The sequence below is a fragment of the Diadema antillarum genome, unplaced genomic scaffold (assembly GCF_040938485.1).
Source record: "Diadema antillarum isolate AM-2024a unplaced genomic scaffold, OU_Dant_1.0 scf00000070, whole genome shotgun sequence".
NCBI classification, from domain to species: Eukaryota; Metazoa; Echinodermata; class Echinoidea; order Diadematoida; family Diadematidae; genus Diadema; species Diadema antillarum.
The window spans coordinates 1,616,133-1,630,048 of record NW_027270959.1 but is presented as its reverse complement, the minus strand read 5'-3'; the positions used below and the strand labels follow the sequence as shown (position 1 = coordinate 1,630,048).

At 37.8% G+C, this 13,916-nt stretch overlaps 1 protein-coding gene across 1 annotated transcript in view; it reads right to left on the bottom strand.

Annotated features, from left to right (window-relative positions):
- Positions 1 to 13,916, bottom strand: part of LOC139716821 (acyl-coenzyme A thioesterase 1-like) — a 37,107-nt gene continuing 23,191 nt past the window's right edge. Inside the window, exons 4-10 of the mRNA XM_071628353.1 lie at positions 12,541 to 12,843; positions 9,685 to 9,863; positions 8,793 to 9,001; positions 6,734 to 6,797; positions 1,854 to 1,934; positions 1,146 to 1,299; positions 1 to 137 (exon numbers count right to left, since the gene is read on the bottom strand). Of these exons, the coding sequence (XP_071484454.1) occupies positions 1 to 137; positions 1,146 to 1,299; positions 1,854 to 1,934; positions 6,734 to 6,797; positions 8,793 to 9,001; positions 9,685 to 9,863; positions 12,541 to 12,843 (1,127 nt within the window). The remainder of the gene's footprint in view (positions 138 to 1,145; positions 1,300 to 1,853; positions 1,935 to 6,733; positions 6,798 to 8,792; positions 9,002 to 9,684; positions 9,864 to 12,540; positions 12,844 to 13,916) is intronic.

The following is a 13,916-nucleotide window of genomic DNA, read 5'->3' as shown; positions in this document are numbered from 1 at the left end:
CTACGACAACCAATCCCTGCGGTACAGATCGGCGCCTAAGTGATCATGAAGAAAGCCGAGCTTCCTCCGCCAGGCATACTCCTGGTCCCGAGCAAACTGACTGTTGCCTGCAACGTCTCCAAGTGACATGAGGTAATCTGAAAAAAAAGAGAAAATAGGAGGACGACCGTTATGGGTTTGAAGTTGACTTTGTGTCTCGTTATGACTCTTGAAGGATTATTATAAGGTTTTTTTTGACATTTTTTAATGTTATCACAATATTCTCCATAAGTCAGTAAAAAGATAAAGATGCGTCAACTCGTAAATTCATTGAAAGACAACTTTTACTACTATTAACATGAAAGGAAACCAATGCTAAAATAAAGACAAAAAACAACAAGAACAAACAAATCGGGGAGGAAAGCCTCGAGCCTCGGTGACTAAGTTTGCCTTTTCATCCCCTGGCAACCTGTCCAGCGGCATATGCACCTGGAATCACCGCATTGTCATGTAATACGATTTTCTGTTTTTATTCTATGTCCACTTGTATTGTATGTTGAATTGCCGAATGAATAATAATAAAACACCAAAAAGAAATATTGGATAGAACGTGTCAGTGAAAGATTAGGGAAAAGCGGAAAAAAAAAGAATTTTAAAGGTTCGGAGCCCTAAGTGCTGGACAGGAAGATTACTACATGCAGTTCATGGCGTCGTACGGACAACAATAATTAGAACGAAAATTGAAGGAGAATTTCACGAAATTAATATTTGCATAACAGTACACATTCCAACGACCTGATGCTGACCCCTACTTTCTGAAAGTGTTAAGTACCGTGCAAAGTGTTATTCCATTATGCCAGTATAGTTCAAATGGCTAATTTTTCATTATAATTTCTTGAAACTATGGTCCAAAATGATTTCATGAAGTGTAGAAGTCTCCTTTATCTAGGGATAATGACACCGAAACTCTAAAAATTCAAAACTTCAAATCAATTGTCTGCTTATCCCCATTCTTTCATTGATCACTTGTACTAATAATGCTGCTTTCGCTCAATCCACCTGTACATCGGGGTTTTGGTTTCCTGTAACATTTTGGCTACCTGACCGCAAAACAAACTTATCCCACAGACGCGTCTAGTTGATACAGCCGTTGACGTGTTACCCACCTTCCCGCTGCCCGTCCGCCCGAAGGCCATAGGTGACGAGACGAACAGTATCGCAGTTGGGCAGGTAAGGGGCGTCGAGAAAATGAGTTGTTGCAGGGAGATATTCGTATGAGACCAGGTGCTGTTTTCCTACCTTGTCAAGACGTGCTTTTATCTTGAGACAGAAAATTTGGAGATTTCTTTCTTATGTAAAGCATTATTAACATCGAATACAACAAAGACAGTTCGATTTCTAGTATTCTAATCATAGGTTATTTAACTACTCTTACAATCAACAAAACAATAATGTTCTCCACATAAGATAGATTAAGAATTGAACAATGTACACTTTGTACGTCTAATCAAGTAGTTTGGTAGATACTTTATTTTCTGCAAATCAATATATACATAGATTGAATAATCGTGAACATGGGAAACATACAAAGTATATTTGAAACAGAGTCGTTTGACTTGCATAAACAACGATATAAAAAGAAATTAACGATATTACAGTATGCATGTCTATGTAGCTGGGATTACAATAACAATATTGTATTTAACTAGATGACTGAAAATAAGTCTTAAGAGCAAATTGCGAAGTTCTCGGTTTTCTTTTCTCCCTCTGTTTCTGATAAGTCTAGTAAGCGATAAGTCTGATAAGTCTGTTCAGTTACTACATGATAAAAACCAGCAAGATTAGGTAATGCTACAAAACATCCGGGTACTTACAGCATCAGCGCGCCACTTGAATCCAAGGGCATCTTCCGCTCCTAAGGCAAACATCAGCATTGGACACTTCAGGTTCTCTATCTGTGATGTTCCGACAAATGACAATAGGAAGAAGAATAATGACATCCAGGTATTTTCAAGGTGTAATTTTCCGGCTGATGGTAATGTGCCTGTCTTCATATGCATTGTTTACATAGTATAAAAACAAAGGATTAAAAAAAAGAATCATCGTGTTTCCGGAGACAGAAATGTTTAAAAGAAAATTAAGATTGCATGACTATTATTTTAAATTAGTATGCTGAAATTGTATGACAAACTGTTCTCTTATGAAATATGTCTGTGTGTGTGTGTGTGTGTTTACGCGCGCACATAATGTGTGTTTTAATTCACAAAGAAATGTTTTAATTCTACAATATCTTGCTATTTTTTAATGAAATAGTATGGGGACAAGGCTTTTATGTAAGGCATAACCTTACTGTCTGTCTCTGAACACTTTCAAATGTATTGTATATGGGTCAGAATTTTGAACGATGTACAATTGAGCCAAAACAAGGCAAATTTTAAAAAGTTGGAAATTCTTCAAATCATTTATCTTACCTGAAAGAGTATAATTCAAGCTTTAATATGAACCCAATTATACTAGGATTTTCCTAGAGGAACAAGTTTTTATTCACCGAGGAAGTTAACCATGTCCAGAGCAGCGAACGTCCGTGGGGAATAGTACTGCACTTACATTTGAATATCATTTAACATAGTTTGCAACGATCTGATTCAGTTCAAAATCGTAACGAAATATCTTAAGGGACAGGTGGACATGTTGGCAGAATATCAAGCTTGTACTCTTAACCTGTACGTAATAGTAGACAACTGATGATTTAACCGAATTCGTCATTTCAATTGAAATATTGCTCTTCCGCTAAACACTTTCTCCACTTTACGCGCATTTTACAGAAACTCAACATTTTGACCTCTTATTTCACTATCCCATACTTTAATCCTCACTCCCAAATAAAAACATACCCTTCTATCATGTATCTGATCTAGGCAGTCTCTATAACTCAACAAACATAGCATTGTTTTCATCACGGAGGTTCGTATATAGCTCACGGACGTTCGGAACAAACAAGATATTGAACAATGCAGCTCTCTTGAGTTTGAAACCCTTTCTACTCAAAACCAAAAGCAATTTCATGTCAAGAACAAACTCCTCCGCAAAATCCTGAATAGATATTACTAATTCTGAATTATAAAAGCTTGTTTATCTTCTCATGCAGAGGAATCAAAGATTTTTTTCCATCTCTCATAAATGAAAGTAGAATCGTTCGTGTAATCTCAGTGACGTAGTCCATCCTTGAGAACGAATATATTTATCAAAATTTCGTTATCACGAAGTAAAGATTCAGGTCCTAAATTTGTTATCTAAAGTCTACAATGCAAAATTCGCTTTTAACGAACATGGTTACAGCTAATTATGACATAGAATTAACAAAGAAAAACAAAAGAAATGTGCTCCGTTATAGAAATACAAAGTTTAGCTTGGGAGGACAAACGAATACGTTAGGAAGAAATCCCTCTTCGTTTGCTTCTTGTGTTACACACTGTTACCGAGGAGAATTTGTGTTATTATATTAGTTAGAAATGATATTAGGTTCGATACTGCGAAGTTTCGTCATAACAAGACACAATAAGTCCATGTAACTTGGATGGATGTTTGTGACTTCGATATTATACAATACGGTTTGTTATAACAAACAATTTGTAACACGTCGTTTTGGAGGCTCGTTATTCATACAGTTTGTCAATCCGAAAATTGATAGAGTTCGTATAATCATGAAGCTTTTTTTATTCGGTAAATGATAGGAATCTCCGAAGGTTAATCGAAAGGTTTATTAATTGGAACATGAACAATCAGGTTCGCTTATCCCAATGTGGAGAAACAAGTTAACAACCAAATCCTCCAAATTTCAAAACCTCATGATAACCGTTTTCACCTAAGTGAATGTCAGGCCAATTCCACTTTTACAAGAACGGACCGAAGAGTGATGAACCTTAATATCTAATTTTCGGACTAACAAAGTTTCTGAATAAGAACATTTTTGATAAGAAACCTTCTGAATTACCTATCAATTTTTTTTTTTCAATTTTCGGAAAAGCAAACCTTTGGACATTCGGATTAACGAATCTTTGGAAGAGCGAACGTATCAAAGTGCAACCTTTAACCTATTCTTAATCACTGCTTTTTTAGTATGTGTTTTCAAAGTAAGCTCAAAAGCACTAACAAATTGACGATCTCTCTGTCTCTTAAATGTAAAATGAAAAAAAAAAATCTTGGAAATGATTAAAGATTAACATTGCTTTTCATTGATTAGTATAAAAAAACACTATGTCATGATAAGCGGAGGATTTGCGTGTTTTCACCAGATAGTAATTGTGTACTGCATTATTTTTGTTCGCTTGTGATCGCATTTCGATGAATAAAAAAATAAGCAAAGAAACGAAAAAAAAATCTCCACAGGAATTTAGTATAACGGGAATGCACTGGCAATTCTTTTCTCTATTTGTTGGAGCCCGATTTCTTCTTTGTTTCTTCTCATTTTCATTCAACTGCTTCCACGTCCTTTTGAAACTTTTCCGTTTCTTCTTCAACACATGCCCATTACATACTTCATCCGTCATTATCCTGAATGTGATTGCGTAGCAGTTTTCGGATTTGTTTTGGTTTGTTTTGGTTTGTTTTTGTTTTCTGCTTGGTCGCAGCATGTTAAGGCTACTCAGGGAATGAGAGAAAATCGTCGTGAAAAGAAAAATAAGAATGAATTAAGGCATTTAATATCATGACAATTACAGCGAACGTCCGTTATGGAGACCAAAACTGGATGTGTTCTGTTTGAGACGGCAGCTACCATACTCAAAGGATAAACACTTGGCGCATCTGTCACTAAAAAGTGGCACTGTTCTTCTGTCTCCTTCTATGTAATCCATTGACTTATTCTACCAACGAACATCCGTGACCAAAACGTTTTCCGTTTGTTATTACAGGTAAATTAAGAGCTGAATGTTATTCACTTTTGGGTATAAGAGACTCGGTGATTTGGTAATATTTTCAAGTAACATTAACTTAATATGCAGTGATATATTTGTAATTATCAGAAATTTCCTTTCTCGGACAGAACGTCCATGAACGAAACTTTCAGAACCTGTAACAGTACAAATTGTCTCCAGAACCTCATTAGAAAGAAATTTGAATGCACCAAAATTACATTTTACGCAAAATTCCATTTTCCTATAACTTTGTTTTCAGTGTAAAGCTGTTTTTTTGTATAAATAGAGGGAAAATAATCGTAAAATTTTAAGTAAATTTTCAATTGCTTGTTCATCATGATCACATAACGCCTTAAAAGTTCCGAGACTACTGCTGTAAACTCATTATTTACTTTTTAAAACTTTCCGTGTCGCTACTGGTGCCAAAAGTTTTAAAGAATACAGGACACTTTCGGGACAAGTTATACCTATCGGTGGGGTTGCTTACGTCACGGACGTTCGCTGGAATTGTCACGGACGTTCGTTCTACAACTAGGGTCATTTTCCAGGACGGATAACTAATCGGCAGAGAGTACCTAGCCTTCCTCACTCTTTCAAAATTTTGAAAAGGTATTGTCAATGCAAATTATAAGAATTTTGACATCCTTACAACATATGTATTGCTCAGAGGGGGAACAGAACGTGAATTTTCAGAGAAAAAATTAATTATCTGCTTGGTTTTCGGTGAATTGCATGGTCAAAAAACTGCGGACAAACCTCAGTTCGCTCCCAAAATGACATGCAGGTCCTCGGCTAGAGAGCCAAAGGTAAAATGTACCTTCACCATCAAAGCAAGACGGTGTCTTACTCGAAAACGTTTTAATCATCACGGACGTTCTTTCTTTCTCGGAGGTTCGTCTAAAAATGTAATTTCGGTTCCTATTCGACAAAGGATGGACAGAAACTCAAAACAAACATATTATCTTGTGGCTAGATCTTGTAATAGTTGATTACGACTCAGAACAATATCGCCAATAACGTTTAATGGGCTACGATCTTTATTAGAAAATAACGGAACCACGTCCGTGACGAAACCTGAGTATAATTTTGTATAAAAGAATGTAAAGTCTCATGTACAGCCAGCAGACGTACAATTTTTGCAGGAAATGTTTATTAGGTGGAACATCAAATTTTCATATACATTACAATTGGGACAACGAAGTAGAATTTGCAGCAGCGATAGAATTGAGAGCATCACGGACGTTCGTCTGTTTAGGGCTTTGATACTTCAATTGTTCTCTGTAATTTCATACGTGCTCATAAAGTTCTTATAATTTTGTGATACATACCCATGATATGTCAGATCCAGAACATGGTCAGAAATTAGATGCCACGTACCATAAAAAAGGAACATCATTAGTTTGAAAAACAAAAATTATTGTGAAAATAGCGTTTTTACCGTATTTTTACGCTTTTAGTCCTCGTCAAATGAAAAATATCAGGTAAAAGTCAACAAACCATACATTTCCTGAAAGGAAATTTACCAGTTTTTGAGATGACAAGAAAAAATCTGGTTTCTTAGATCATCCTGGCGTGTCCTAAGGGAAAGAATGTCATAAGGTGCGAAAATTGGCAATTATACATGGTTCAAAATTCTCACCCATATACACTGTATTCGTAATGTTATACCGATGCTTATTGTGATCATTCTTTTCTCTGTTATAGTATGGTGTTGTCAATTTTTTTGTATTTTTCCTCTGTTTTTACTGAAAGTGTTGAATAAATCGAAATCGACAAGTGAAATAACTGCCGCGGAGTAATACCGGAGGAACTTGAATGTCAGTCTCTCGCAAGCCTACGTGTTCACTCTTCATTGCGAGCCATAACCTTCCCTGCCCATCAACTGTCGTTCCTTGGGCACACCTTAGTTGGAAGAAAATGGAGTGAGAAAAAAAGTACCAGTTAAAATTGCTTTCTAAACATTCAAGGACTTACTGTCGCCTAAAGCTATTGGAAGATAGTGTAAATTAAATGGTCATTTGCTTTAATAAACATTGATGATATACAGTATAAGATTTAAGATAAAATTACTCATTAATTTGGTTCTTACCTGCCTTTTCATTTTTCGAAAATGCTTTAAACACTCTTTACTTTCAACGGTAATAACTTTTGAAAAGATGATGCTACTGCTTTGAAAGTCGGTTTAAGTCATGGATAGAGTGTGTTGATAAGGCAGGGGCGGATCTAGGGGGGGGGGGGGTTCAGGGGCTTAAACCCCCTCCTTCGGCTGCCAAGTAAAAAAAAGAACACACATTATTGAACAAACATCAAATAATTGATTATTTTAAGACCAAAACGAACATAAAGGCACCTTTCTTGTTTAAAAATTGTCAATTTCATAACTGAAAATGCACAATTTTTGCCCCTAACCGGGCGAAAATTATAATACACTAACAATATACATTATTATATCTATACACTAATATTTACTTATGAGTAAATTAAGTGTATATCAAGATGGTAGCCTCGCGTCCTCGAGTGTGCCCCGTGGAACATAACTTTAGTAAACCCTATATTTTTCCTTTTCTTTTATGCTTTCTAGTAATATAAGAATAAATTTTATTGCTCGAGCAATGCGATTACGTTTTAGCTTTTACAGAATACATTTCAGACGAATAGCAAAGTGAGAGTGGCTCGCTCGCTCTGTCGAAGATTTTGGAGTGATCCCTGACGTCACTCCAAAATGAGTGAAAATGAACATTTTCACTCAAAATTCACTCCAATTTCACTCGAAATTCACTCTTTTTTGTATTCACTCTTTTTAGAGTGAAAATTTTCACTCGATTTTTTTAGAGAGTAGTAAAATAAATAGTTTGCATAAGTTATGATCATAGTAGTTCGCAGCGATTTTTGTTTCTATGTTTAATTCCCTAGAAATTTGATTAAAATGCTCTATAAACGCGACTCTTATACTCTGTTTTTACAAAAAGTCTTTACCATGGGAAGGGGTATTCCCCTCCCACAACTTCCCCCGCTCGGTCGCTTCTCTCCCTCACCGAGGATCTCACACAGTCACATGAATGTGCCCCCGTCGAGATTTTGCCCGCCCCCCCCCCAAAAAAAAGAAACCAGAAGTGTTCCGAGTGCAGCACCACCCCCCCCCCCCCCCCAATTATTTCGGCAAAAAAAGAAAATAATTAATTGGGCAAAAAAGAGCATGCAGTATGCTTAAAATCGCAAGCTGGCAACCTTAAAAATGAAAAATCTCCCTACACACCCTCACACACCCCCCCCCCCCTCGCTCGCTTTGCTCGCTCGAGCTCGGTCGCTACGCTCCCTCGCAATACCCAGCTTAGCCCCTGAGACCCCTCCTTGGAAAAAAGCTAGATCCGCCCCTGTAAAGCATGGTCAATTTCAGCTTAATCTAATAATCCCTTTATTGATGATGTTGCCATGGTCGTGAACATCTTTTTCTAGGGTCCTATTTATTGCACAGTTGGCACGGCTCGAAGCGCTCGAATAGACCCTGTACTTCGGAGCCTCTTTTCTCAGTCAACAACCACTGTCAGCACACTTTTCCAGACTGTGTGATTTCTTTTCGGTTATATCTAGATATGTCAGGAGAGTCCTTTTTGAATTGAGTTACATAGAATTTTAATGCTCAAAGCCTGCTCTTTCAGAATATTCCCTTAACCAAAAATCCATTTCTGGCGACTTTTTGTTGGTTTTGTGATGCAGGGTCACAAATGATACAAGTGACCCATCACTCCAAAGAGCTCAAGGTTCCAATATTTTGACATCCACGACCTGACAATAGATGATTGGTATACTGCCGTCAGTCTTTCCCCTTGAGGGGGACTAAACACGATTACAAGTGGTAAAGTGATAAATGACCTCGGCCTGGTGAGTAAGGCCTACCTGTACGGTGGAATTCTTGTTCCGTCGCTCAGTACCATCCCAACGTTGATCGGAAAGTAGTCTACAAATCCGGCAATTTCGATGCAGTTAATCGGTAGGTCAAGCCGAGTAGCCGCTTGGAGAACCATTGCCGCTCCAACGCACGAACATGATATCCCCACTCGCTTTGAGTCGAGGGCATGGTGCGACTCAATATATTCCCAAATATCCTGTTTGTAGAGGGGAAAAGAATGTGATCACCTTTCATCCCGTTTGCATTCATTACCGATTCCTTTGAAACAGATGCAAAATGCTCGTGTTGATATGAAAAGTGTATAATGAAAAGGAAGAGGAATTAATGCTAAGCGGGATTATTTACTGAAAATAAGCATGATAAATACAATTGCTAGAAAACATCACATCCCTGAATAACAGTACAAATGTAGGTTTACTTTGGGGAAAGTGTTCTCATATCAATAAACTTTTGAGCAGCGGATGACATTATTGCGTGCCACTACAGCTTTTGATCGCTCCACATAGTGTATAAATACAGGCGATTCTCGTTCTAACGAAGTCTTCAGGAATGAAAGTCTTGTTTCGTTATATGGATATTTCGTTAGCAGCCTACCCGAAAAAAAAAAAAAAACAAATTACAGAAAGATATACAGTAATTATAGGAAATAATTTTGGGATCTGAATTCTTACCCCTTCATAATAAGAGTTTCGTTATAACGGGAGTGCCGTGCATCAAAATCCCGTTATATCAAGAAAGCCGAGCAAGAAATTATACAAAGATGTTATAGACAATAATTTTTGGACCTAAATTGTTACTTCGTTGTAATGAGAATTTCGTGATAACAGTGTTCGCTAAAATGGGAGTGCACAGTACTGTATTCCAGAGGGGTTATCTTGCCTCAAACGCTGCAAGTTCGATGTAGAAGGGACCGTCACTCGCTACGCTCTTGTATGCCTTCAAGTAATCAAAGGCAAAGACTGCGAATCCGTGCGAAGCGAGCAGGGCTGCTCGGTAATCCGGCAGCGGATACACCAGTCCCCGTATGTCCAGGACGACTGGGAGAGGTTTTTGTGTCTCTAGAATACAGGGAAACAAACGAGCGCAAAGCATGTTGGATGGTAATGCGAAGAGGTAAAGTGGGTACAATATGGTAAAGTCGATAAAGACTCTTTCCTTTGAACAGCAGGTCCCTAGCATGGTCGGCGGAACGGGGGGTGGGGGCTCGCCCCCCCCCCCACTTTTTGTGCACCATACAAAAGAATACATAAGGTGCCATCACTTTGCCCCCACACTTTCCTTATGTTTTTTCCGCTGAAGACCATTTTTTGTTTATTTGTTTGTTTGTTTTGTGCCAGTCGAAGAAACTCGGAAGTGGAAGAGGAGAGATGAGCTGAGGACCATTTTTTTTTGCTTGTTAGCTCATGAAACCAAGAAGTGCCCCCCCCCCTTCCTTGTGAAAACACTCCGTCGGCCCTGCCTATCTCGAGTAATGCCAAATGCTTAATGACGCTTTACTATGCTTTGCTCTTTAAGCCGTGCCGCAGATTTGAGTTCTTTTTGTTGATCCCATTCAAATAATATTTATCTTCTATGTAATATTTGTTTGTACTTTGATGTATTCAAGTGAAATTACGGGAACCATACTAAACGAAGCTGTATGTTTTAACCCACATGCCCCTCTCGACCTAGGTGTATAAATGGCTTTGGCAATCCTGCACTCTAGAAGAACGGTACTGAAATCGAAGAAGCTGTCCTCTCCAAATAGGACCCATTTTTCATAAATAAGACTGAGAAAGCTTCTTTTTTTAAATTTCTGATGATATCTAGATGCATTTGTCAGTAAGTAAAAAAATGACAAAAATGAACGTTGTAACTCGACTGGCAATTGAAAAAAAAATCAGATTAGAACAACTATACACCATAAGGTTGGTTGAGTCATTCTGGAGCTGTCAAAATTTGAAGGAAATCACTAAACGTCAAGTCCCTTATACAAGTGCAATCGTGAAGAGCTGAAATGTTAAGATCGGTATATAATTGTTTTATGTCAATCACTTGTGTAAAGGTATGATGGCGATAATGTTCAAACATTCTTCTTTCAAAAGGCACATCGGGCATTTAGTGTCACCGTGGTGTCAACAAATCGAAGATACAGACGGCAAATTGAGCATGTCTGTGATGTTCCAACGATTAAACATGGCGTATATTCAAGATTTGATCAGCAGCTGTACGGTCGACATGGTTGATCATGTATATCCAATTCCAAGATAAAGTTCTATATCTACTGTTGTCTGAAGTTATAAAAAAAAACGTCAGAAATTTGAAAATGGCACGAGATTGTTAAGATGAAGTTACATCTATTGTTGTCTGAAGTTAAAAATATAGCCGTCAGAAAATGGCACGGGCTTGTCCTCTTTAATCATGTCATTTGTTTACAATTCTGTATTGACACGAAAGCCACTTAAATGGTATCAAAACCCCGCCAGTCACCCACTCAAGTAACGTACAAAGGTTTTCCCAGAAAGCTGTGCTCAAAATACTGTAGGTGAAATATAGGTGAATTCGAGCATTGGAAGAAAGAATTTTAAAGGGGAAGGCTAGTAACTGATCAGTGGAAATCAGTGGAAATGCTGAGAGATGATTGTTCCAATCCTTATGGGATTCATTGAAGAGTTCATTGTATATCTATTGTTGTGTGAAAATGACTTGCTTCAGAACGGTCTCATATTCAAGTAATGTGCAGATTAATGCCCCGTCACTGACCAGGGACGCTAACCTGGAAGCATTAAACTGCACATTACTTGAATATGAGACCATTCTGAAGCAAATCATTTTCACACAACAATAGATATACAATGAACTCTTGAATGAATCCCATAAGGATTGGAACAATCATCTCCCAGCATTTCCACTGATTCCCACTGATCAGTTACTAGCCTTCCCCTTTAACAAGAGACAACAATTGAACACTTCGTACTGCTATGGCAGTCAACCGTAAATTCTAACCCCCTTCAAAACAAGAGAGCTGCGCTCACCCATGCAAAATCTCCGAAATTCCGACACAAAATTTGTTGTATTCTTACGATATTGGATACCGAAGTATAAGGGAAATAAAGACCGTACGTTTCTTTTGTTTTGATTGCTACCACACGTTGGTACTCTGCAAAGATCTCAAAAGGTCTTTCTGTTGGAGATTAATCAATGTCTTTATCAAATTTAAGTTTCAACGCTTTTCAGTGTTCTGGGGGGGGGGGGTTCATGTTTTCGTAGTTGGCGTCACGGTGGAAAAATGAAATAAACTCTCAATATTTACTAGTAACTGCTGTTAGCTTTTGATTTGATTTGGAAGATTTCTATTTTCATCATACACATGAACTAAAACACATAAAGACATTATAGACATATTACATAAATCAAATAATGCAACTTGGGTATTCAAGAATTAGGAAATAAGATAAAAAGACGTCATGAATGTATGGTTATTGCAAGATTTAAATCACCACCAATGACGTTTAACCAAGAAGTGGGTAAACTCATTTGGTACTCCACTTGTAACACAGTTCAGACACTTTCTTCCTATTTTGGGCATGTACCACACCCCTTCAGTCCTCCCCATCTGGTAGATACAGATACTTGGCACTCCCCTTATAGCTCAGACACTTACTTCCTATTTTGGGAATGTACCACACCCCTTCAGCCCTCCCCACTTAGTAGGTACAGCTACTTGATTATCCCCTTATATAGCTCTGCACTTACTTCCTATTTTGGGAATGTACCACACCCCCTCAGCCCTCCCCATCTTTGCCGGAGTTCTCTCGACGTAATCAGCGAGATACCATCTCTCGAATGATGTCGACGCCAGGGTCGGCAGGGTGTGGTCGAATCCATCCCCTCCTCTGCCATCGAGGAGGTCAAGATGGTAGACGAACGGTTTGGTGGTGTCAACTTTAGCAAATCGAGGATGGCAGTCAGCCGCCTCGGGTGACGGTCTCAGACTCCAGAGCAAACCCGCTGGTTCCAATCCCTCGTAGCTTCCTCCTAGGGACACGTCCTCTTTAACTGCACAGATAGAAATTATTACACTGATAGGCATCAGTAAAATATCGACTTCTCTTTGCCACATTCGTTCATGTAATATTTCAACTTCTAATTATAATTTCGATTGTAGGTATGATTAACACATTTTCCTTTGTATGCCACTCGTACGATCAGAAGCAGTCGTTTACAGCTTTGAAAATGAGAAAGTTCTCCTTTCCATTAGGCTACAAGTAACTGCCATTATTTTACCCTGTATGCAGTTCAGCGTCTTGCAGATAGTCATCACTCATTCCTTCTCTCCCCCTTCTCTCTCTCTCCACACAAAGACACACAGACAAAGACACACACAAAGACACACACACACACACACACACACACACGTGAAATGTGTGTATATAAATGAATCTGAACTCGACATTAACTTTTTTTTTTTTCTCTCTCTCTTTCTGGTATCCGATGGGTCTAGATCTTTGACTCTGACATTTAAGTGACCCGAAATGAAAGGATATAAGATGATAGAATTTCCTTTTAAATTTCAGCTTCTCTATTCAAACGATATAAATATATATATATATATATATATATATATATATATATATATATATATATATATAAAATACATATATATATATAAACATATATATATACATACACTCACACACACACACATACATATATATATATATATATATATATATATATATATATATATATATAGCAATAATAAAGTCACAACAGAGGAATGCAGGGAATGCATTGATAGCCAATCTTGATTTAATGAATAATCCGAATTTTCGAGGAACCTTCCTCTTCTTCAGGGATGACAGTGCGAATATTCACAATGATTATTAAGAGTGAGGTGTTACTACCCTGCTAGCGCGCGCAATAAGTGTAACCAAAACAAAAAAATAATAGATAATAACAACAAACGCATGTTGTGCGCTTATGAGTGTCATACTACACGTCATAATAGATAAGACGTCACACTAGGATTGCGCGCGCTGCACAAAAAGATCATGGGACAATAATAGGAATAATAGAAACGTCATAAAGGCAATGAAGTTAACATGATACAATGAAGGTGCCAATGGAAT